The sequence below is a fragment of the Stegastes partitus genome, unplaced genomic scaffold, assembly GCF_000690725.1.
Source record: "Stegastes partitus isolate 25-593 unplaced genomic scaffold, Stegastes_partitus-1.0.2 Scaffold1396, whole genome shotgun sequence".
Taxonomy (NCBI): domain Eukaryota; kingdom Metazoa; phylum Chordata; class Actinopteri; family Pomacentridae; genus Stegastes; species Stegastes partitus.
In genome coordinates, this window is record NW_007579127.1 from 172294 (window position 1) to 198909 (window position 26616).

General features: G+C 39.8%; 1 protein-coding gene across 1 annotated transcript; it reads right to left on the bottom strand.

The window, feature by feature from the left end:
* Window positions 1-1290: 1290 nt before the first annotated feature.
* Window positions 1291-26397, bottom strand: LOC103370267 (collagen alpha-1(XVIII) chain-like; the record flags this gene model as incomplete). The annotated part of the gene is made up of 41 exons (XM_008299255.1): window positions 1291-3773; window positions 3983-4092; window positions 4545-4742; window positions 4835-5383; window positions 5467-5499; window positions 6089-6217; window positions 6325-6389; window positions 7437-7584; window positions 7704-7820; window positions 7927-7961; window positions 8046-8096; window positions 8769-8799; window positions 8896-8961; window positions 9067-9138; window positions 9800-9853; window positions 9937-9972; window positions 10103-10180; window positions 10515-10574; window positions 10673-10705; window positions 10816-10848; window positions 11024-11110; window positions 12214-12249; window positions 12391-12489; window positions 12609-12635; window positions 12722-12787; window positions 13509-13640; window positions 14015-14095; window positions 14227-14271; window positions 14948-15004; window positions 15302-15433; window positions 15504-15554; window positions 15628-15711; window positions 16294-16356; window positions 16469-16495; window positions 16576-16782; window positions 18810-18827; window positions 18914-19050; window positions 22361-22436; window positions 24222-24281; window positions 24358-24438; window positions 25840-26397. Coding segments are annotated over 41 exons (4233 nt in total), but the record flags the coding sequence as incomplete, so codon positions are not given.
* Between the last annotated feature and the right edge of the window lie 219 nt (window positions 26398-26616).

The window sequence follows — 26616 nt, forward strand, 5'->3', positions numbered from 1 at the left end:
TTTTCCACATCACTGTAGGTTTTATATCAGTGATTCCTGCAGCACAACCTCACCTACCAAAAAATGTATAGCCACTAAATAAAAAAATAAAAACACATCTAAAAGACATAAATAACAAAAACATTCGTACAATATATGTTAAAATTAAATGTTTTTTTCCCCCTTTTCTTTACCTACTATATATGTGATTTATTAAAATCCATAGAATGACAGTAAATTGTTCAAGAACTTAAAGACTGTTTTTTAAAGTCTATAAGCACGAATGTTCCAGAGCGCTCTGTGTCACGCTACATTACACCTGGACTTGCATCAGTTCTCTCTACCTGGAACATGAAGGATGACGAAGCTGAATGTAAACAATCTGCAAAACTAGATCAACCTGTTGAATGACCTCTGAGCAAAAACACTTGCTGTGGACGCCCACTTCAAGTTCCTGCAGCCACATCCCCTTTGTCCTGTCAGGACGACCGCCCCGGACAGGAGGACCTACTGCTGCAGGGGATTCATGAGAGATCAGCTCTTGTCAGAAACTCAGATTAGAAGCCACCTCAGACATTCATGGTGGACCTGCTGCAAAGAAACCCGGAGCTCTGACAGCATCACAAGTTTTTCAGCAGCGTGCATATGTGTTAATTCACAGTTTTAGATGTTTTCAGTTTTGTTCTACAATTTATAAAAAGCTTGCATGTGTCCAAACCTTTGACTGGTTATCTATATGTACAGAAATCCACTGAGCGGTCCAGAAATTTTATCGTCTTGATTAAACTTTACTGACAAAACCTTTACTGGTAATGAAGTATCTAGTGACTGAACAGAAGCCTGTGATGGTTTTATGGATGTAAACAAGCAGAATGTTTCACAGAATTTCATCATCTGATAACATCACCACACCCTGAGTGAGTTTCTAAACAAATGTAGATCAACGCTGCTTTTTTTTTGTTTTTTTTTTTTGGTTGTGCAGCTCCAGCAATTTTCTGTTCCCTAAGGGTGCACATAGATTTAATCAGTTTTTTTATTTTCTTTTTCTTTTTTTTGGACCTATTTTCAGCAGCTTCTTTGGCACAACAGGCAAATCTAAATAATAATAATAATAATAATCTTGTTCAGTATTTAGTGCATCAATCTAAAATATCACGGATTAAAAAAAACTAAAATAAAAGTTTTACATAAATTCTCAATGTTGGAGTTGAACTCTGATGATTTGAATCCGACGTGGTTGAGCAGAAACTGTCCCACGAATCAGATGCATTGAGACGACCCTTTAAAAACACCATCAGCTGAGAGCTTCACTCACATTTTCCACACATGGTTTTATTCAGCGAGAAGCAGAAGAGACTCTGTTAGTACAAAACATCGACCCTCCGTGAAGCCTGAACAGTGCGCGACACGTCTATGGCTGAATCCTCGTCACATTTCTGCACATTTCAACTGCATGTCCTTCGTATGTCCGTTTTCTGCGGACACACCGAGTGGTGTTCTGTGTGAAAGCAAACACTATAGGTGAAGTAGAAAAAAAAAAAACAAGGCACGGCTTATAAAAAATAAATATCCCTTTTGTTATTGCTCAAAAACACGATCTGAAAACATCTTCCCTTGTAGCAAATATGAAAAGGATGTTAAACTCAAGTGCTGTGGCTTACATTGGAGTTAAAGAGGAGAAGTTAAACAAAAACACACATTTCACAAACAAAAAAAAAAACACGTTCGGACGCTAAATATTATATTAATCATCAGAATATTTCATCCTAGGATCTATTTTCCACTGCAGCCCTGACAAACACTGGATATAAACGTAGCTGTGGTGTATAAAACAGAGGAACTCATCTAATTAGATCATTATTAACACTGTTTTTCAGATATTTGAGGTGTAAAAGCCATAAAAGTCATTTCTAGTGGTTCATCCCCCGAATCGCTCGCGGTGTTTCCTCACAGAGACCAGCGAGGAGGTTTGCTGTTGTGGTCGTCACAGGATTAAAAACTGATGATTCAAGAGCAGCTTTAGTTACACTTTAGTCACTTATTTATGGAAAATAAACATCCAGACACCTCCGAGCGCTGGTTTAAAGTCCTCCTATTGCTGGATTATTTATGAATTTCAGTCTGTTGGATCTTTAAATTAATCCTAAAATCCTCAAAGACTCCTCTCCTGTTGCTGGATTTAAAAGATGTTTTAACCTTTATGCTGATATTTTTGTTAGAAAACATGAATTAACAGAAACATCAATTCAGGGAGGAAGTTGCAGCCCAGATAACAGTTTAAAAATCACCTTTATCGCACGTTAATCAGAATATTTCTTCATCCAGAAGGTCAAAGGAGTCTTTGAGAATTCAGGAAAAGTATTTTGTAGCTGTGATAATCGATGATAAACCTTCAAAAAATCAGAAGAAGCATCGAAACTCCTGAAAACTCAGAGTTAAACCTGAATTTATCTTGCTGACTTCAAATGAATGCTGACACTATTTTCTAGGATTGGTCAGTAGGAGGCATTTTATGTGCTGAACCGTTATCTTGGTGCAGTTGAGATGTTCAGGATAAGTTGTTGTAGCCCCTGAAAATCCAGAACTAAACCTGAAGTTACCTTGCTAACCCCAAAGCTAACAGCTTTGGTATCTTCTACGAATGTTGACATAATTTTTCGCTGATGCGTTGATCAGTTATGTCGAACATAGCGTATCGGATAAGGCGTTATAGTTTTGAAAATCCAGAGTTAATCCTGAATTAACCACAAATCCAAGTTTCACAGGATATTCTAAGAACAATGATGTCATTTTTCAAGACAACTGATGAAAGTGTTTTTATACGTGTTGATCTCCAACATGGTGTACAGGATAAGACGCCACAGTCCCAAAAAAAACAGAGTTAAACCCGAAGTTATCCTGCTAACTTCAAATCTGAGCTCTGTGGGATCTTCTCCATATGGTGACGATATTTTTCAAGAGAACTGGTTTGGTTTTCGTTTATTGAGCTGCTTTCTTGAACACAATGTGCAGGGTAGGGCGTCATAGTCCTGAAAAGTTGCCTTGCTAACCTTAAATCCTGCTTCATAGTCCAGACCTGTTACTGTGGATAACGGAGTTCTTTACCAGACAGAGCATCCAGGTCTGGTAAGTTTTGTACATTCAGTTTTCAACCCTGTGAACACCACAACCTAGAATCATTTCACCTCCATTACATCACGATTTAGGCTGAAATCTGGCCTAAACAACACAATCTGGGCTTCACTAGCTGGACCCAAGTATGCTAACCTTATCAATATCAGCACTGTAGCTTCTGCTGGCTGACGAGTCACAAACGGCAAAGAAAAGACAACAAAGCTGCTCCTTTGGAAACCTTTTCAGGCCACCTCCACTATGGCTGAGTTACTGTCGGTCACCTGAGCTTCACTTACATGAGGGGTAATCCTGTGTAGCACCGTATACGAAGGGCTAATAAACACAAACTAATTACTCATTTTAAAAAAAATCCTATTTACAAAGCACCACAAACAGTGGAACGACAGATCGAAGTGTGTGTGGACGAAGGCCTGGCCCGCCCGGTGCTGTGTTGTGTTTCTGTGTGCGTCTATCTCTTGGCGATGTAGCTGTTCTCGATGCACAGCACGATGTAGGAGCTGGAGCAGCTGCTGGAGCTCTGCTGCAGCAGGCCGCCGCCGCCCTGCAGCGGCGACGCCATGCCGGTCAGCGCCCGCTCGCCCACCCGCCACGTCTCGCAGAAGCTGTCGACGTGTCGCTGGCCGCCGCTGGTCGAGCCGTGCCACATCGTCTTCTCCGGCCTGTCAGAGGACAAGTGTTGGTGACTTTACACGTTTTGTTCTGAACCACAAAACTTACCAGCACGCAAGAAGCTTATTAGCCAAAATTGCAGTCAGAAAGTGTACAAAACAGAAAGAGTTGTTGGATTTTCAATTTTCCCAAAGTCCTACTCAACTCTAAGCTTGAAATCAATTTAATCTACACATCTAATTAAAAAAATAAAAATTACCATGCACTGTCGCTGAGAACATCTCTGCCATCAAAGGAGTAGATGGGCACACGGTCCTTCATTCTGCCATCATTAAAGATGGCGTCCCAACTGTCAAACAGAACCTCGTCCTGAAAAAGACAACACAGTCAGCTCAGAAACTAAAGCTGGTATTTCAACTCACCAATAATAACAGAATATTTCATCTACTTGTCCAATATTGCAGATTCAGAATCAATGACATGATGAGGACTAACAGCAAAGATTTCAGGTATGTATATAAAATGTATAAAAAAATATGCTGAAAGTGGGTCGACGGGCAAATAAAAAACTAAAAATCAAGCTAAAATTTCACAGATACAATTTTAAACATTCATAGTTTATGATGAAAAAAAAGGTTTCAAACAAATCAGAGATGGTCGAGCAGAAGTCCCTGATGATGGGACTTGGTGACTCTTTCAAAGTAAAAGTCTTCCCTTTCAGAGAGAAAACACTAAATTATATTTCTTTCAAGAAGTACCACACAGGAATGTGATCTTTTGGAGGCAGGGTTGGACCGTGACGTGAGTGTTTGCTGGACTACCTTCAGGTTGACTATCGGCATACTGTCCCGGTCGGCCTTGCGGACGATGCTGTGGAGATCCTGCAGTCTGGCGGACAAGAAGGCCCTGAAAGTTCCCTTCATCCCGATGGCCTGAGCCTGAGTGAAGCACATGAAATCTGCCCCTCGGATGCCCCTCATGGCGCCGGTCTGAGGGCTGTTCAGGGCCACCAGGTGGAGCTGTGGACAGTGGAGAACATTTACTATACCTACCGACAACACCTTCCACACCACCAGCTGGAGTCTTACAGCAGCGAAGAAGCGTTCCTTACCCCCGGTCCGGAGGTGTGGCGGTGCAGTGGCGTCTGTGGTACTGGTGGAGGCGGTCTTCGTGCAGGGGTGACCGGATGGCGGCTCTCCGGGACAGAATACCTCCCGTCTGGCTGGTTTAACCGGTCGGAGTAGCTCGGGAACCTGGGATCCGTTGGCGCCGGGTACCGAGGATCTGGCTGGTACCGAGGATCTGGCTGGTACCGCGGGTCAGGGTAAGGCTGCTCAGGCTGGTAACGAGGATCGGGGTAAGGCTGCTCCGGCTGGTACCGGGGGTCGGGGTAAGGCTGCTCCGGCTGGTACCGGGGGTCGGGGTAAGGCTGCTCCGGCTGGTACCTGGGGTCGGGGTAAGGCTGCTCAGGCTGGTACCGAGGATCCGGCTGGTACCGCGGATCGGGATAAGGCTGCTCTGGCTGCGGTTGTGGCTGCGTCTCCACCGGATTCTCAGGTGGCCTCTGGGACTCGTGGGTGGCGGTGCCGGGGTTGTTGTGGTGGTGGTCCGGGTAGTACGGGACGACTGGAGGAGGCTCCACAGCTGCAACCTCGTTACCCTGAAACCATAATGTGAGTTAAAACGGGCCGAAACAGGAAGTTGAATGTTCTGAATAAGAGAATGTAGAAGTATTACACTTACATCGCCAATGGGCAAAGGAATGTAGCTTCCAAGCTGGAAAACAAACAAGAAACTGCATTATTACACGTAGAAAGGTGCTGCTGCCACAACAGAAGGCCTGTTTCAGAAAGTTACTTGGCTACAGAAGGGCTCCTGTCTAGAAGATCATCCTTTCATTGGCTTTTTCTGACCAACCACCGATATCACATGCCAATTTTATTCAAAGATTAATTTTCTCTGGGGAATTATGAGAAAACAAAAACACATCCAGGGTACCAATGATTGTTTTTATGACTCTATGTTAGCGATTAATATTGATGCTCAAAGTTGGGTAAATCTGAACAAATGTCGTGGTCGCTTTGTGTCTTCTTGCAGTCAGGTTTTGTCTTCTAGTGGTTTCTTTAAGTGTCTTTACAATCATTTGGAAATTGTTCAAGAAATGTGATGATTTGAGACGACATTCTGATGATTTTTAAGTGGAAGAAAACTTTATGCCAGGCAACAGTTGACATCAACGATGCATCTCGCCACGTCCAAACTCAAGTACAACATGAGAACGTTCTGTAATTAAGTGATACTTGTTCTTTTTTTCTTTTTCTTTTGTGTTATTCTGGCTGATTTGGGTTAAACATTAACTGTTCACCTGCACTTGGCGAACTCCATCTCGGACCCGCAGGTAGAGGTCGGTTTGTTCTATGACGTAGACCAGAGAGCCTTCAGGTTGTCTTCTCGCTGTGGCCGCCATGGTTTCATAAGACCTCAACACTGTCACCTGCAAACACAAAGACACTCTGGAGATTGTTGCACAGCCTAAATGTGAATTTTCTGCTGCTTTTAATGATGTATAAAAAGGAAATAAAGTGAGGAGGGTTTACTCACCCCTGAGGAGTGTCCAGGTAGTCCAGGAGCTCCGGGTGGTCCCGGGGGTCCAGGAATACTGATCGCTGTCATGAAATACAGTCAGATGAGCTTTAAAGGAACTTAAATATAATTCAAACAGGACTGGTTTGAGATGTAGCGAGGCGGAGGATTAAATATTCACTGTGCTGTCAGTAATTTACCTCATTGGTTTGTAATAAACATGGAACAGACAGAAGAAACTAATCAGACCAGGTAATCTTTTAATAACCCTTTGAAACGGGTTTGAAATGCATGTTATCGTTCATAAAGACAACCAAAACTGCACCATTTATTAGTCAGAAACCTGAAAGAATTGTTGGATTCTCAACTTTCCGACAGTCCTTGAACTAATCACCAAGTTTAAGCTAAAAATCACCTTATATCTGATTTAATAATTGGCATTAGTACACCAGTTTTTTAAGCAAATAATTGTGACAACAACATAAATCGACAATTTTTTCAACTTTTGAAATGGTCCTTGAATGTGTCGTGTGGTACATACAGTGTAATAGTGAAAAATCACCCTAAAATTGTGATATTTCATGAAAACTGATGCCTCATTTAAAAATTCACCAAAAACAAACTGTTCTCTCAAACCAGATTGTTTACAAAAAACTAAAAAAATGTGCTCCTCAGCCCAACTATGAAGCCATGAGTGACTGAATTGTAACCAACAGTCATGTGACAAAAATGAGGAGAGCTTCAGGCTGAACTGCAGGCAGTGTTTACACCAAGCAGAACAGACAAGCATGGAAACAAACTGAAACTGTAAAACATTGATTATTATGTTGAGCCACCATCTCTTTTTCCAGTGGTGGGAACACCGGTGGGCACTTGAAATGTTTGACATGTTGCTTCCAGGTTGTTTTTTTTTTCTTCCAATTTTTGAATATAAATGTACTTATATTAAAACATTTCTGAGTTTTCTCTCCTTCTTCGTGGCTGTACTGTTTCTATAGAGTTTCCAGACTTCATACTGAAACGAGCCCACAGTGAGTAAAAATGTGACAGGAGTCAATAAACCTCCATAAACTTGGGGGTCCAGAGGGTTAATCTTGAATATTTGGGGGTCTTTTTCTAATGTAACTCACTCTGTGTTCCCCTGTGAGTCCCGGACAGCGTCGGTCCTGGAGGTCCAGGAGGCCCCGGTGGTCCAGGCTGTCCATCGTAGCCCCGTCCTGGGGGTCCCTGTGGCCCCGGAGGGCCTGGTGGGCCGACGATGGGGTCACCCGGAGGGCCCTGATGGGAGAACAGAGTCGTACTCAATCGTGGCATTTTAAAAGTATGATTATGCATGTTTAAAAATTACACATTATACGATCGAATGAAGGCTGAATTCTGTTTTTTGGTGATCCTACCGGAGGTCCAGGAGCTCCTGGGGCTCCGACTCCACTGCCTCCATAGCGAGGGTCGTAATATCCTCCACCTGGTTCTCCTTTCTCTCCCTTCGAGCCCACGTCACCTTTCAGCTGATACTGTACATAAAAAATGTTCAAGAAACAATGTGAGTAAAACAGATTTTCACACTTTACTCATAAGAATAAGTTTTAAAATTATAATCATGTGCAAACAGGAGTTTACCTTCAGAGTGTAAATGTCAACATTTGACCCAAAACCTGCAGACGAAACAAAAAGCGTTGTTACAAAAACATTAAGTTTCAGGAGTTTTTCCTGCATGTACGTGGATAAAGTGAAGCTACCTGGAATTTCAAGAGTCCCTGGTGGTCCTGGATCCCCTTTATCTCCTTTAACTGTAAACAAAACAAATTAAACACCAGTAGATTCACTTTGAACAGTTGGACCTCTTAGGAAACACGAGAACTATTGTCAGATGAAGCCAGAGTGGCTAAAGTGAGACACGCTAGCAGTTTCCCCAGCTTTATGCTAAGCTAAGCTAAAAAATCAAATGATTTGCAAAGGTTCTGTTTAGTTTGGTTTTCTTGCTTTTGAACAGTCACACCATAACAATAATAACAAAAAAATATATGTTTTTTTTTATCTGTGATTTTTTAAAAACAGTTTACTGTTATTTTCTCTGTTTTGTTATATAATACAAATAACATCTAGTAAATGACAAAAAAGTATTAATTTACATGTTAACAGTACAAAACAAACAGCCCAAAACTGTAAATTATGTCCACATAAAAAAAAAATCTTTATTTTTATGAATGAAAATGATTTTGCAATGCTTGACTGTAAAATTACATTATTTCACTGTATTTTTATAATTTATTATTTTATAGATATTTGCTGGAATTTGAAAGACATGTGACATCCAAATCAGACAGTTTTACTCTGTTTAAATCAGCTAAAAATATATTATTATTTAATAAATATTCGCTTTTATTTTTGTTTTTATTTACTCATTTACAGCTTTTGGATGTCATAGCGTTACGCTATTTTGTAACGGAGCTAAAACTCACCTGGGAAATACCTGGAATAATCATCATATCCCTGAAATAGAAAGACAGAATAGTTATAAAAACACCAGTTTAATTTTAAGGCATGAGATTAACAACTTAAGACACCGTTAGAGAAAAATCGACTCACTCTGGCTCCGTCGACTGGAACAGAAGGTCCAGGAGGTCCAGGAGGCCCCGGTGGACCTGGAGGGCCCTGAGACACGACAAATATCTGTTACTGTGCGCGTTCGTTGTTCGCCTTAAACATAAAAGCTACAGAAGTTCACAAAAAATGAAAACTCTGAACTGCAGCACTCACAGGGTAGCCATATCCAGACCCACCGCCTGAGTCTCCCTTCTCTCCTCTGGCGCCGTTCAGTCCTGGTCGACCCTGAAACACAGAAGTCAGACGCACATTTAAATCAGGTAGACAAAAAGTAAACTAAGTAATGAACGTGTGAGCAATGGTTAAAGTTTAAACTGTAGTTTTACAAATAGAACAAATACTTTGAGGCAGCACAACCTCGTAGTCTCGCTGGTATAAACACTCAACACCCTCCTTAAAAAAAAGTCTCCTTGTGCAGTGATACTCTGCTCCAAGTGCTCCTGCAACATGTTTACAAGTCCTGCTCTGGAAACGACACCATCTGAGCTGAACCTCCGAAAATGTGTCCAAACAGCAACCGTTCAAATTGAATTTTACTCTGGAGAAGAGGATCGAATCACAGGGAGGAGAGTCAAATTGAGTTGTTGTGTCACAAAACACAAAACCCAAACCTGTGCAGAATCAGCGCACCGTGACCAAGCCAACAGTTCAGGTGGTTTGAAGGTTCGTTAGACTAATTCCAACCTGAAAATTCCTTTCTGCTGTGGTTCTTTAACTATAAAAATGGCTGTTTCTTCTCCTGATGGTAGCTGCAGACCCAGCTCTGGTCACCACTCTGGTCCGGTTTAAAAGCTACGGAGAATTCGCAAATGGGCACCAACCATGTTCAGAAAAACACCTTGAACAGTCTCGCGACTTCTTAATCAGTTGGACATTTCCTACTCACCGGTCTGCCGGGTAAACCGATCTCCCCCTTCGGACCTGATGGACCGTACGGACCCTGGAGGAAAGAGCACATGTGAGCTAGCTATGCTAATCTGATTGTAGCCGACCAACTGTACAGTGATGAAGACTGGTACGTACTGGAGGTCCCTCTGGGCCGGGCAGTCCTGGATCACCCTGGAAACATCAAACACTGACCTTTAATGCACTTAGTTGAAAAGATCTAGCCAACAATTAAGTTCATGACTTATAAAATTCAAGTTGTGATGCAAAAAACTGGTAAATTATTCTAAAGACATTAATGTACCGGCTTCCCTTGCAGGCCTCCGACGTACAAAGGTCTCCCATCAGGCCCCATGATGAGGCCCGGTTCTCCTTTCTCTCCCTGAACAAAACATTTAGAAAAATTCTACTGAAAAATCATTCACATTAGGAGGCAAAGCTAGTCTTTTTCTCCATATGAAAACAGAATTTTTACACGTTTGTCCATGATTTATTCACCTATATACAGCATTGTGTTGTGGTTATCTATTTTAGAAGGTTTAAAAGAGCAAATAATCTCAACTGGAGAGAGAGAAGATGCTCACATTGCACAGAAAACTCGATTTTTCTTTAAACACAGCTCATTATTCAGACAAAACTCTCTTTGCAGTAAACAGTTTTGCACAAAAACATACCAAATATGCAAAAATAAATTCATTAAACATGGACTATCCTACCTTAGGTGCATATCCTGGAGGACCTGATTCCCCTTTGTCTCCTTTTGGACCAATGGGCCCCTAATTTAAAACACAAATTACAGCAACTTCCTTTTACTTTCTGGAATTAATCGGATTTTTCCAAACTGAACTTGTCTAATAATTGTAATAACACTTACCGGGAATCCTGCTCGACCTGGAATACCTCCTCCCTGAACAAGAGGGAATAACAAAGCATTAACAAGAGATCAAATTCTCTTTCTGCTTGTGAAAGGTGCAGTTTAGTGGGTTTATGGTGACATCCGTTAGTTCATCGACTCACCTGCCCCCCTTCGTTCCAATAAACGTCGTTATACTACAGCAAGACAAAGTTAGGTCAGTTAGTACGAAGGTGAACAAACAATCCGGCGAGCTGTGACTGTTAGTGAATGAGTTAGATTTAGTCGAGGAGTGATTCAATGACAAGCTGTCGTGAAAATGGAGGTTAACTTAATTTGATGGATCAATGCAGTGAAGTTCTACAGACTCACATCTCCTGTCGGCTGGTACACAGTCTGTCCTGGAGGTCCGGGAGGCCCTGGAGGTCCAGGTGGTCCCCCATCTCGTCCTGGTAGACCCTAAATAAAAAATGGGTAGAAGATCAGCAATTACACTGAAGAAGAATGTTTTCAGATAAGAGTTTTGGATGCATCTTGATTAACAACGATGCCACATTTCAACATTATTCACGTACATAACAATAAACCAGAGATTTAGATTTGGAGGTCATTTCTCGTACTAAAAACCATAGTATAGAAGTTTGACAATCTATCTTTAGCTGAGCAAAGGTTTGTAAAATCACAATGAACTTTATCAAAAACAATAAAAACATTACAATGTACAAAGTAATAGTCAATAAAATAAAATAAATACCAGACATACACGTTATTTGAGGTACAAAGACTAGAATAAAAAAAAACTAAGGTTGATATATAAGACGTCTTTTATAATATATAAAAAGAACTTGCTGTTGTAAGATAAGATAATATAAAACTTTATTGATCCCTTTGGTAGGGTACCTCAGGGAAATTGTGTTCTAATATGTTCAGTTATTATTCACAGATAATAAAGCCTCTGTAATTAGGTCAAGTTTTTGGTGGATATAAAACAGCATCATCTGCATATAATTAAATAAGGCAATCGGATCAGTTCTTAGCTTAATATTATTTAAAAAAGATAAAGCAGAAGTGGCGCTAAAGCAGAACTCTGAGGCACAGTTTTCAATGTATATATATGTCAGAGTATCATCTGTATATAACAGAATCCTAAAACTAAAACAATTTATAAGCTCTCATTAATAAAACAAAAAACAGAAATCAAAAGTGGCCCTAAGGTCGAGCCATGGGGGACACCTTTTCCACTCAAGCAAACACAAAAAATAGCAATAAATATGTTTCATAGAATGCAGCATCCACTACAAAAAACACCCTAAATGTTTGTTGTTTTTCTTAAATTGATACATATTTTGCACATATATGAAAACCTATATACCAAGTGGTAAATCAAGCTTACAAGGTCCATTTAGTAGCAGGTTACAAGCTACACAAGTCGATGAAGTTCCTATGAAATGATCTACCAAACAGACCTTGAGGTCAGACTAATTTGATATTGCACCAACAAACATTGTCACTACAGTTTTAAAAAATATGAACTATGTGCAGGTATTTTGCAGTGAACTCACCATGTCGCCCTTTACTCCTCTTTCGCCCTTTTCACCCTAAAAAGTGAACAGAAGACCTTTTTAGTGCCAAAAATACTCCCAAGTGTGAATACTACAATTCAATTTGGAGATCTTTATAAAGATACTGTACACATGAGAAGCAACTCAACAACAAAATCTTGTTTATTTGGTCGGTACCTGCTGTCCAGGGAATCCATCCAGACCCGAGATACCAGGTGGCCCTCGTGGTCCTTCTGCTCCTTTATTTCCATGGCTACCTGGTAAACCTGGTTTACCCTACAAACCATTGGTAAAACAAATATGGCAAATAATAAATCATAAAATCAAGAAAGCTCCCACAAATATTCTCAACAGATTTGTTTAGTTCTACAGGTTCTACAGTAACCTCTACTTACAGGCAGACCTGCAATACCAGGTGGACCCTGGAAGACATGATACGAGACAGTATGAGATTAAAGCTTGTGCAGCACTTCAAGCAAAGTGACTCCAACAACCTCCAGCTGGTTACCTGAGGTCCAGGTGGGCCTCCAACTCCAGTCCCGCCATTGAACACCTCATATCCATTTTGGTCGTTCTGTATAGAGAAGATTTAAAATCAGACAGTGATAAAGGAGATTATTATCTCACTGGTTGTTAATATCCAAAACTCAGCTTTACATTAATTGTGTTAAGATTTTAGTCAAGATTCACAACGTTATTAATAAAAACTTTGGGATGTTCAGAGCATTTTAGTTTCACTTTTATAGTCACCCCATTGCAATCCCTTAAAACAACCACAAAAGGTGCATTTTAAACAGCCAGTGTTGTACACATTTATATTTTGTGAATTTACTAGAATATGTGAACATGCTTTGACCCTCTGAAGCCCAAAAACAAACAAAAAAGGCATGTTACCTTTTTAAAAAACAGCCAAAATTGGACCATTTATCAGAACAAGAAACTGTAATAACAGAAGAATTCATGGGGTCTCAACCTTACAAGTGCTCTGGTGTTTATTAGCCAAATTCCAGCTTAAATTTGTGATACTTTATCAAAACTACATTATTCACTACATTGTTTCAGTGAAAAAATTACTCAAAATAAACCATTTGCACCAAATTCTGTGATAAACAAAGAAATTCTAAACTCCTCGGCACAACCTAGAAGTCATGAGTGACTCAAATGTGACTCAAACTCAAATTTCATGAGGTTTTTGGCTGAACTTGGCTCAAAGCAGAATGTGGACTTCCTAAAAGAATTTTATGTCTGTATTTGCTGAAGTGAAACAGTGCATAGAATGGCATTATAATACTCACATAGCCAACTCGGTACGGTGGTCCTGGTGGTCCTGGAGGCCCTGGAGGCCCAATTGGTCCCATTGGGCCTGGAAGCCCTGCCAGACCCGTCTGTCCAGGTGTACCCGTCTGTCCCGGGTCGCCCTGAGCACCCTGAGGTGGGAGGCATTATATTAGTAATTTTTTACATACAATTCTGATGTTAGCAGGTTAGGAAAATATCTTTGACGCTACCAGAGAAGAAGAGGAAAAGAGGAAAACCGGTTGATGCAGAAAAAGGCGAGATAGAACACACGTGTGCAGGGTTGAAAAGGTGAAAGTTAGGCAGAGTTTAGTGATCTCTTCAGACTAAATAAAGTTGGATACAGCATGGAAAAGTATTCCTCCTCAGCACGTTTCAGGAAACGCAGCTGGTGATGTGTTTTAGAGTCACTCATCACTACATTCGGTTAATAACAGTGTCAAACGTGAAAATGAAAAATGTTAAAAAAGGAAAGCAAACCACCAAAGCAGAGACCCCCCAATACCTGCGACCCACTACACACCGTAGAGGATGGAGTAAAGTAAGAGAAGAGGCCGGTGAAAAAGCCGGAGTCTTGTGCGTTTTGCTAGAGGAAAGCAACAGAAATGTCTATCTAGATGCAGCCACCACAAATATTCATTCTGATACCAGTTCAATGAACCACTTTTTATTCTAAGCAGTTATGCTTTCAAAAGTCAAATCAGAGGATTTTCTCACCTTTTCTCCAGCTGCTCCTGGAAGACCGAGTTCACCGCTGTCACCCTGCAGGAAGACGACATTTAGAAAAAACCTAAAAGAACATTACACCTCCTTTCTGGCCACACTGTTGTTTAGTGTATATATAATGGTTTCACCTACATATAGAATAATAAACACTGAATTTTGAGATATAAGATGAGATATCATTAACAGAACAGAAAAACAGAAGTGACCCCAATACAGAACCTTGAGGTACACCTTTACACTTCCTATCTAGCAATGCTAGCGGCACAAATGCATATACAATCGTATCATCTGCATATAATCAAACACCAAAATCAGGAAAGTTTATGAAATATCAGTAACAAAACAGAAAATGGACATGGATTTAGGACCTTGTGGTACACCTTTACACCTTCTTTCCAGTCATGCTAGAAACTTCAACATATATATAATAGTATTGCTTGCATAAAATTAAACACTAAAATCTGAAAAAATGAAATATTTTTATTCAAAACTCTATTGGATGATGAAATTTGGTTCTGAGATTGATTATGATTATAATATCATTAGTGCTTCCTTAACTGTTTCCAAGAGGAGACCTAAAACAGTATGCAAGAGCAGCCTGGTGTAACTACAGGTATGCTTGAATGCTAACAGAAGCATTTAGCCTCTCAGAGCTAGTAGCATGGCTGGAAGTTAGCCTCTCAGTCAACTTGTTTTTTTTTTTTTTTTTTACCTTTTCACCTTTCACTGTTCCAGGTCGACCAGGTGGACCAGGAGGACCAGGTGGGCCCTGAAACAGCAAATACAGTCAGTGTGTATTGGTTTTCACAATTTGGCTGAAACCAAAAATTCCTTCTATTGTCATTGGTGAAAAAATGGGGAGACCAAAGCAACGTATACAAATTGCAAATAAGCATTTCCTATAACTAAAGATGATAAAAAAAAAAACACATGAAACTGCCTAATTTTTGCGGATTTTCACTTGAAATGGATCTCAATAATTACTTTTACATCAATCGACTAATCAGTTAACTGGTTCAAAGATCCAACGTGTTACATTAAAACAGTGAAACAGCAAAACGCTCACTGGTAGACCAGGAACCCCGTCTTGTCCAGGCGGTCCAGGAGGTCCAAAGGCTACTGCACCATTAGTTCCCAATGCCACTGAAGTACCAGGAGGGCCTGGAGGACCTGGGAGACCAGGGGGGCCACGGGGACCCTGCAGAACAAATCACACAATGATTTCATTGCTTAAATCCTCAACTCTCGGTTTAAAACGAGAAACATACCCGCATTCTGTCCAAGTCTGGGAATCCGGAGCCCTCCATGTCAAAGAACGTCTGCAAAAACAGACACCACAGTGAAAAGTTTGAAAAGTACAGAAATAAAAGTGGATTTGAAATGTGGACTTACAGGGCGATCACCGTTGCCCGGTCCAGGAGGTCCTGGTGGGCCTGGAGGGCCTCTGGGTCCAGGCTGAGCTTCTCCACGTTCACCCTGGGAAGATTCAGAGGCCACAAATTAGCACAATAAATATAAACCAGTCTTATTTAAACTGCTTTTTGCAAATCAATAAAAAATAGATGCAAAATAAACACAGAAAATGGTAAAATGACTGCAAAGATCCCCAAACGTAACACAAATAAATGCACAGATAAAACCACGACAGAAGAGAAAACAGAGAAGGAACACTACTAGATGCAATTGGCTGCAAAGACACTCATACCAGCCATAGAGACACAAAAAAGAGCAGAAAGAAGTGCAAAATGAACACAAACATAAAATGACGGCAAGAACTCACAAAAAGACAAGAAAGAAATTTAAACGGATTAATATAGATGCAAAATGAACAAAATATTTGCAAATCTAATGGAAATTTAAACGGATTAATATAGATGCAAAATGAACAAAATATTTGCAAATCTAATGGAGACACAGATCAAACCACTGCCAAGAAACAAAAACACAGCAACGAAGCAGAAAATGATCACTGTTTGATACAAAACAGCTGCAACGCCACAAATAATCCCAGAAATACAACCTGGTGTCCGAGTTAAACTGTGTATTTAAGTTTTGCACCTTTTGGCCTTTGGCACCAGCAGATCCTGGAGTTCCTGGGAAACCTCGAGGTCCAGCAGGACCCTGGAGACGAGACCAGAACACCCAAATTACACCGATGAGTTGTAGAAAAGTCTAGAAATAATTCTTCTTTGCAGAAATATTTGATCTTATTGGATAAAACCAGTAAACTCACAGCTTTTCCATCCTCGCCCGGATCGCCCTGAAAGACAACGAACCATCTCTGAGCAACAAGCGTCTCATAAATCCTTAAAAGGTTCTTCTGATCCTCTTTACACTCACCGGCTCCCCGTCAGTTCCTGGAGGTCCTGCGGCTCCATCAGCCCCCGCTGGTCCTGGCGGTCCTGCAGGTCCGGCCACCTGCTGCACAACCGAGCCATCGCCGAGTCGGACCACCTCAGCTGCAGGTCCTGGAGGACCAGGGGGCCCCGGAGGCCCCTGAGCCCCACGGTCACCCTTATTGCCGGGGTATCCGAAGCCGGAGCTCCCCTGGTAAGGAAGAAGTGGACTTGTTCATTTGTGTTTACAGGAAACATGTACATGTTGTCACAACTTTTAGCTTCCGGCTAAAATCACTGCTACAGAGCTCTTTCCAAAAAGTCAATCAAACAACCACAATAAAACACAAAATCTCTCACAAAAAGAACAAAACTACAAGAAAGGCAAAAAAATCAAACATGAAGAGATGCAAAACAAATGTTAATAGACTAAAGTGACCGTAAAGACGCACAAACAGACCAGAAAGAGATGCAAAGTGACCACAAAATGACTCCAAAGACACACGACAAGACCAGAGAGATGCAGTTTGACCACAAAGAAACAGAAACACCAGATGGAAAATGAACTCGAATGCAATTACAAACCAATTCCAACATATAAAACCACTGCTACGACACACAACATGGCAGCAAAGAGGAACAGAAGGTCTGCAACTAGATGCAAAACAGCGGCAAAGAGACGCAAAGCAACCACAAAGACACAACAAACAAAGAGACAGAGATGCGAATCAGTGACAACGGGATGCAAAGTAAACAGAAATAGATGTACAATTCATGCAAACTGACAAAAGAAATTGAAACCACCTAAACTGACAAAAAAGAAATGTAAAATTAATACAAATAGATGTAAAATTACTGCAAAGACGCACAAAAAGACTAAAAAGAGGCTAAAATTGACCCCAAAAAAGAAAGAAAATTGACCAGAAAACGACAAAAATACCTCAAATAGATGCAAAATGAACAACAATAAATGGTATAAAGTGCATTATTAGATGCAAAGTGATGCAAAACAAATCACAACTGCGCAAGTAATAACCAGAAAGAGATGCAAAACAATGAAAAAGACACGCATAATGAACAGAAATACAAAGTGTGATGTAAAAACACTGCAAATACACACAAAAAGACCAGAAATAGATGCAAATTGAGCACAAAGAGACAGAAACAACTAAAAAGAGATGCAAATCCAGTGCAAACAGACAAAACCCCTGCTATGACTTATAAAAGGACAATAAGGAAACACAAAAATAGCACAACTGGAAGCAAAACGGTTGCAAAAAGATGCAAAACATCCACAAATACACAAATAATGACTAGAAATAGATGTATAACAATGAAAAAAACTGTTACTTCAATGCAAAATATCAAATAATTTATGCAAACCAAAGAGAAAGACATGCAAAATGAACACAAGTCGATGTAAAATGACTGCAAAGACGTACAAAAATGATGCAGCTGAAACCATAAAAGAATAGAACTGACTAAAAAAAGAGATAAAAAATGAAAAGTAATAATGAGAACACAGATGAAATCACTGCTGCGACACAAAAAGTACGACATGTAGAAAAGCTGCAACGATACATGATGCAAACCAGTGAAAAAGATCCGAAAAGAGCCTGAATTTATGGAAAATATGATGTAAAGACAAACAAAATGACCCGAAAAAGATTCAAACTGAACACAGATATACAGAAAATGACCACAATGACACATAAACGGATACGAAAAAGCCACAAAGATGCAAAAAACGACCAGAAAGAGACGCAAACCAATAAAAAGATCCCTGGATACAGTAGAAAAAACATGTTTTTCAGTTACACGTCCCCTTAAATGAGTCCTAAAAGTGCTCAGTTGCTGAATATTCACATAAACTAAACAAGATTTGGCTAAAAACCGGAGAAAAATACGATAAATGGACCTTTAATATGGATTATTTCGCAGTTATTTCCAATGTTAGGAATAAACTCTCACATTTAATCTGCTGTGTTTTGCTGCATCATATTTAAACTGAAATAAAACAGTGGATACAACACTAAAGTGCCAAGTTTTATCTTTAATTTGAGTTTGTTTACATCAGCATTGGAAGAACTGTGTTGGAGGTGCAGCTCTCGCAATACACTGAACTAGAAGTAATCAAAAGTAATTGGACAGGAACCCTTAACAAAGTATACGTACCTGTCCAAATATTTCTGATCACTTTTAAAAACTTACAGTAAAAGATTAAAAGCTCCGACGTACCTTTGCACCTTTTTCTCCCTGAAAAACAAGAAACAAATGGATCGTGTTAGTTGCATGTCACTCATCTGTGGCTGAATACATGACACACTTATAGGCTGTTCTACCTTCTGTCCTCCACCCCCAGAAGAGGAACCAGAACCAGAGCCAGAGCCCGGTTCTCCCTTCGGTCCGGTGGGGCCTCGGTCCCCCCTCAGGCCTTTCTCCCCTCGGTCGCCTTTCTCACCTTTAGCACCGCCGGGACCTGAGAGACACAAAGCGAGATATTACTTACAAATAGATGCACAAAAAACATTTAATTAACAGATTTATCGGCGCAAGAAATGTGAAATTCATCTCCTCTTGTGTTCTAAAGTAACATAAATGATCAATTTTACTCTCAGATTGTGTCAATGATGATCAGCAGAAACCAACGATCGATACCTCCACCGGCACCACAAAGCAAAGTCACCATTATTGTGAAAACAAAACCAGCAATAATTTCACTTTTTCAGCACCGACAACACAAAACAAAGGACGAAGAAGTGTTTAATGAAAGAATCCAACAGAGACCAGAGGTTTGTTTCCTCTGTGTAGAATATAATGTGTATGATGGAGTTGGCAATGCAGGAAAACGTCCTGCAGAGGGCGCTACTGCATCGTTCAAAACAAATGTCAGTTGCACATCTTTACCTCAGTGGATGGTTCAAATGACAGAATCTTTGCAGAGGTTTGTTATTTTAAAATTAAAAAGTTTTGTAAGTTAAACAAAGTCAGGCTTTCTTTGCGTTAGCCGGTTCAACAAAACCTGAAACCCCTGATATAATGGATATTATGGTAGCTGTTATCTTTCCCTGTTTACCTGGTATTCTTCATGAAAATGATGCTTCAAAAAAAAAAAAAAGAAGAAGAAGAAATAAATAAATGAAAAAATGTATTGGATTTTTTTTCCACAGATTTTCTCAGTTGTGTTAAATATCATAAAATCTAGAAAATCACAAAAAATCCTATAAATTAACACGTTAATTGTAATTTTTTTTTAAATAAATAAAAAATGAATAAATCAAAAGTATGTTTTTACAAATAGCAGTTTTTCTCTCACAACATTTGACCACAAAGTTAGTCTTTATTCCATTTAAATCAGCTGAAAACATGATTATTTTACAGATATCTGCTATTATTTAAACATTATTCATGTCAAGAATTTAAAAAGGTTAAATGTCTTTTTAAATTGCTATATTACAGATTATCCTTATTTATCCCATAAAAATCACAAAAAAATGAATGCACATGTTGACTGTAAAAAAAAAACCCAACTGTAAATAATATAAAAATAAATAAATGAAAAATATCTGTCCTTTTCCATTAGTTTGTTTCTCAACAAATCATTTAAACGTATTTTAAAAAAAATAGCAAATATATATAACTATTTTACAGATGTTTGCAGCTGAATAAGAGAAAATTTATTTCCATGAAGGACTGAAAAATTGTTAAAAAATAAATAAAAATCTTACCTGTCTCTCCTCCTATATTTTTACATATACTAATTCATGTTTTCCCCAACTTTTACCATAAATTATTCTATTTTGTACTGTATTTAAATCCCCTACAAACAGATATTAGACCACTTTTTTCACACTTTTTCAATGTTGCAGCATTTCACTGAGTTTTTACTTTTTCAGTTAAAGGGAGCAGTTTGTTAAAATGCAGCTCTGTGAGGAAAATAAACATTTATTACAGCGAAAAGAAGCAGCGTTTCTACAAATGATGCTGGTAAGTGAATGCATTTATTTTTGCTCTTAACACAGCTGATTGTTTATAACTTGTAGTTTTTATTGTACTTGCGGGTGTGTTTGTTCCACAAATGTTACAAAAAATAAAGGAAAAAAGAAAAATGTGAAAGCAATCACATCAGATTCTGTCAAGTCTTCGTCTGCCTCTCCTTCAAAATAAAACACCTTGCAAGGCTTTACTTTGAAGCGGAGACTTCACAAACATCTGTTGCCATGGTAACCAAGGGACAGATAAACAACCACAAGATGGCAGCAGACCCCACCAGAACAGAACCGTCCAGCAGCCAGAGCTCATTCTATGCTGGGATAGGATGGCCACATGTTGGCTAAAACCACATGCACCATCCTCCCGGCCCTCAGCGACCCACCTCTGGGGCCCGGCGATCCAGACCGGCTGACGTCCACCGACGGACGCTCGTACCTGCCGTCTAGAGTCAACACAGAAACGTCTTTACCTGCTTCACTGGTGTCTGTCAGGGTTCACTGGGCTTTTTAATGTAAAACACTCGTAACTTATCATGAAATAAATCCCCAATAATCAGAGCTAGAAACAGAGAGAATCATTGAAAATCCTACTTTCTGACGGTCCTTGAACTACTCGAAAATTTAACCAAGTATCAGCTTAAAATCGTGATTTTTAGTTTAAAAAATTGCCAAAAATATAACATTTCCTCGAAACAAATTCTTTAAAAAACAAAAAAATTCTGTGTTTTTTGCAGCAAACGTGAAGCTATTAGCCACTCAGCTATGATCAACAGTCACATGGTTAAAATTCAGATAGTCTTGGCTAGCGTTAAGGAGGCAAGTATGAAAACTAATTAAAAATGTTAGAAATATTATTATTAAAGTGTGTGAGTCGTCATTTTTTTCCAGTGCTGTTACCACCACTGGGCACTTAAAATAAAATAAAACAAAATAAATGCAAAATAAATATTAAAAAGCAAGTTGTGTTTGTTTTTTCATGATATATGGATTTACGACGTTCCTTTCTTCTCATGTGATTGTGTTCTATTGAGAGTTTTGGTGTTTTCTGTAAAGAATTTTGATTTTATACACACAGTTACCCAAGTACACCACATTGTTGTACTACCATTACTACAAATCTGCTTAGAAATCAACATGTTTTGACTCTATCTTGCAACAAAAGTGTAATTTTGCACAGAGGAGGGCTTTTACATTTAATTTCTCTTTTAATGAACAAGATCGTCCCTCTAGATAAGACGTAGGGATTCTTTTGTGGAGCTTTTGATCAAATAATCAAACAAATTCCACTTATTTCTTTAAAAAAAAACACAATTTATGGCATTACAACTGTCTAATCATGCACAGAAAACTGCTTTCTTCTTCTATTCGTGGTTGTTCTGTTTCTGTAGAGATGCAGGACTTTAGTTGCAGTGAAAAATGAACCCACAGTGACACGGTTTAGAGAGTTAACCTGTTTTTGTGCCTCTTTAAAGGAGAGTTTAAACCCAAATGCATGTTTCTTTTCGCCTTGTGAGGAACTTATAGTATAAAGTCCTTCGTCTCTCCATGTGGAGGCGCTGCAGAGCTTCACTAAGCAGCTGGAGCGCTGTAGCATAAACTCTGTCACACTTTCAGGTCCGGACAAGCAGCTCCGTGCACATATTTCTGGATAAAAGCTCTGTGATCCCGCAAGACGTTTCTTTGGCAGCGGCTGCCGTATGATTAAAAACTTCCATTACACATTTCCACAGCACAGTTACACCGCTCAACATCTTGGCAGCCACACGCCGAAGATGTGCCGTCACTTGTTTTTCTTACCTGATTCTTTGACTCTGGATCCCTGCGAGGACGTCAGCGGCGGCTCGGGCACCGGACGGAAGGATGCCGGGGTGGTCTGAGGACAAAACAGGGCAGAGGACAGCCGTTTAAAATGTCTTCTTACATAAAGGTGCATAAAATTCCAGATTACATGCAACCACATTGAACATTTTCAGTTTGTTTTTTGATTTTTAAGTGTGCTCGAGGTTGTTCTGATGAAAGTTTCACCAGTATTTATGCACAAAAGCTGCAAAAAGGTGATAATCGATATATTTAATGAGGCTTTTTTGACGTTTTTATTCATATCAGGTGACTAAAGAGCAGCTAGTTTGTATTCCTTACAATAAAAAAGTCCCGTTTTGGTAAAATCATGAGCAGATTATACGGCTACATGACTGTTTTTCCCCCAATATTTGTTGATTGTATCAGAATTTTCCCTCGTGAAGGTCTGACGATTAAATCTTTGTTGATAAAAATAAATTAAAACGGTACTGAAGGAGAGTAAATAATTGATTAAATGTGCATATCTGTCCACTTCCTGGAACTTATTTGACATTTTTTTAACAAGAAAACAGCTGAAAGGAATTCTTCAGAACCGGAGAACACATTAAAACCTGAGTGTTTGTTAAACTGAAGAACGTGAGTCGGTCAAAATAACAAACACAACAAGAATTCATTCAGGTTTAGACTTTTAAAGTGACAGTGAAGCTGCAGCTCCTTTAAGAGGCTCAGTTTCTCTGCAACACAGTCTTTATTTATTTATTTACTTTTAAGTTATTCTTTTGGCCTTCTTGCCTTTATTTGATTGGACAGTCGAAAGAGAGACAGGAAAGTGGAGAAGGAGAATGGAGGAAGGGGTTGCAGCAAAGGGCCATGAGTGGGATTCGAACCCATGACCACCACATCGGGAACTATAGCCCCTGTACATGGGATGCTAGCTCAGCCAGGTGAGCTCAAGTCTTGTTTTTAAGCTTTACATGATCTATTATCTCTCTTTTAATACATTTTGTACCTTCCAGATCATTTAGGATTCAACTGCAGATGTTCAATATGAAGATAATTCTTAGAAACAACAAATATGCTGCACAAGTTGATGTTTTTTATCTGTTAAATCAGTCTGTCAAACAGCCTACAATTCCCATAATGCATTTCAACCCTCCCCTTCCTCCTCCATGCACACTTTCTTCACACCTCTAGTTTGTAATTTTTTTTTCTCAAGTAAAAATTTAGATAATTTTAAAGCGCGTATAATAGGTTTTTGGGGTTTTTTTTTTTTGCTCCTGTCACATTTTTACTCACTGTGGGTTCATTTTCACTGCACCTCTATGGAAACATACATGTGCTACCAACACTGGAAAGAAATGATAAGAGACTCTGCATAACAAAGATATTTTACTTCCGTTTCCATACTTCTCTCCTATCCGTTAAGTGTAAACACTGCCTGCAGTTCAGTCGAAAATTCATTAATTTTTGTCATGTGACTGTTGATCACAGCTGAGTCATTCATGGCTTCATAGTCGCACTGAAGAACGCAGAATTTTTTGTTTTTTAAAGAATGTTTTTCAGGCAATCGGTTTATTTTTGGCAAATTTTTAAATAAAACATGTCGAATAAAGTGGTTTTGATGAGCTGCTGCTAGAAAGGTGACGATTCTTTTCTGTTTTTATAGTTTCTGGCTCCGATAAACGGTGTCATATAGGTGATTTTATTTAAAGCCTTTCAAACCTGCTGTCAGGTTTCGAGGCTCTGAGGCTTAAACAGGAAACAAATCAACAAGGTGAAGATCTTTTCAGGATAAAAACAATCTTCTGCTTCCTCATTAAAATATGAATAAAAAAGCAAAGTGATGACAAACACCGACCTTGGCTGAATGTCCCGACTGCCTCCTGTCGCTTTCACCGCTGCCGTAGTCGCCAGACGCCTTCAGAGAGAAAGATGTCACCGAAAAGCCTTCAAAATATTATTAGAAAATAATTTAAAAACATTTCAAAACTCACAGCGTCTGCGTCGTCCTCGTCGTCACACAAGCGCTCGGCCGCCCGAGGGTTTCCCACCACCTTCAGCTCCGCGATGGAACCCTGAAAACACATCATTCAGCTTCAAGAGGCGTCCAGTTTGTCGAGACTTAAATCAGTTTATTCCCCAGTTTTCACTTCAAAAGACGGACGCATGTGGTCAGCGAGGTCCAAACCTGCCACAGGAGGATATTAAAGTGACATTTGACCCGACCCCGAGGTCAGACGTCCACCTACGAACCCACACACCTGTTTTATTTGGACTTTTCTGGGTCCCCAGGGCCACATTTCTTATTTATTTCTGTCACAAACGTCTCCTCAACACTTGATTCATTTCCTCTGCTGCAGTTTATTGTTAGGAAACGGACCCGACCTCCAAATGCTGGTGTGAAAAACAAACTACTCTTGGTACAACGTTGACAAAAACAAAGTCACCCCTTCTTGACGTTTTATCTTTTTAAACTTTTAAGCTCAACATTGAATCATGATCAACTATTATTTGGCTTTTTTTTAATAAGAATTTACCAAAAAAGACTCTTTCATGTCAAAGTGAAAGCAGATCTGTACGAGTTAATGTCATTTAATTAAAAATATAAATGTTAAAGCAAGCGGTGACTATCTTTAAAGTGACCAAACTAATTCAACACAATAAAATTCAGGAAATGGATAAATAGTGGTGCAAAATTTAGGATGAGTTTTTTAATCTTCAGTTTATATGTGAGTTAAAAAAAGATTCTCATAATACTAGAATATGTCTTGCTGTTAGAAAATTTATAGCTACATGCAGTTTAGGAGGTTTTATTACTAATTAAGGTATTTAATATTTCTTTTTTTGTCAAAATTTTAATGCATTTACCTTTCGAGTGGGTTTTAAAGTGTCAAAGCACAAAGAAGGGAGTCATTTAGCCTTGTTTATATTTAGTTGACACCATTAAAAATATGCTGAATTAGCTGTTAGCATTAGCACCTGGATGTAAAGACAACCGTCACTGGATTCCTCTGGTGTTAGAAAAACTTCAAAGCGTCATTTTTCTGAAGCAAATTTTACACGACATCTCTAGAAGGGAGCGGGGGATGAAGTTTTGTGGTACTTTGCTTGAGTAAAAGTACTGAAAGATCCAAGAAAAATGACTGAAGGTATTTAATAAACTCAGAGGAACAACAGCTGGAGCAACAAACTAAACTTCTTTCCTGGCGAGTCATTAATCTGTGTTCATCACAGTAAAGATTGAATTCTAAGAGATGGTGTTTTGTTCAATGTGATGTTTTCAGACCAAAAAAATTGTGTTAAAAGTTAAATGTGGCTCGGTCCGACCCAGTTAGAGTGTCATTGTGACTATTGTTGATTCAGATAAGAAGCCGACACCTTTAGATGGCGTCATATTAACAGAAGGGACTTAAAGGAGGGAAGCATCGGCAAAAACAAGACTTCTCCTGAACATCTTAAGTCTTCTTGAAGGTCACCTGGAACTTGTCGTCATCGGCTCCTCCTGCCTGACCCACGAAGATCCCGGCGGCGCTGTCGAGCTCCATGGGATCCGGCGAGCGCTCGAACTTCACCACCTGAGGCTCCGAGTCGCAGCCGTGGTAGAAGGTCACCTGTTCCTCGAACACCGCCAGCGAGAAGCGACTCCAGGTGTCCACCAGGCTCGGCACGGTGAAGCTGGCCGCCTCGTACGACGCCTCGGAGTCGGGTTCCGTGTAGAAGAACTGGACCTTCTGGCGGCCCGACTGCACCGCGCTGAGCTTCACGCCGATGTACATGAGCCTCTGAGGTCCGTCTGTGATGGAGAACAGGACGGAGGCGGCCGACCTGGAGGGCTTGATGTGAAAGATGAGGGAAAAGTGGCGGTAAAAAGGGTTGGGGACGTGGGCCAGAGCCGGCTGGCCCGACGCCGCCGCCGAGGTGAAGACGTAGGCAGTCTCGCCGCTCGGCCCATAGTCCCTGGTGATCGCGTTTGGTGGCGGGTCTCCGATCAGCTGCAGCAAAGAGACGCCGCTCTCTTCTGCAAAACAGGAAATCGAGATTTAGAATCAAGTCTGCCTCCGAGCTGATGCAGAACAAACTCTTCAACCACTGAAAACTAGCTGTTAGGAGACATTCATTATGATTTCCTTCCTTCAAAAAGCAAAAATGTTACTTAAGTAATTTTAAACATTTTATACTGAAATCTCCATTTTACTATAAAATAAGCTGCTGTCAATACAGCTAACTTATAGTGGCTAATGCTAGCTACTGTT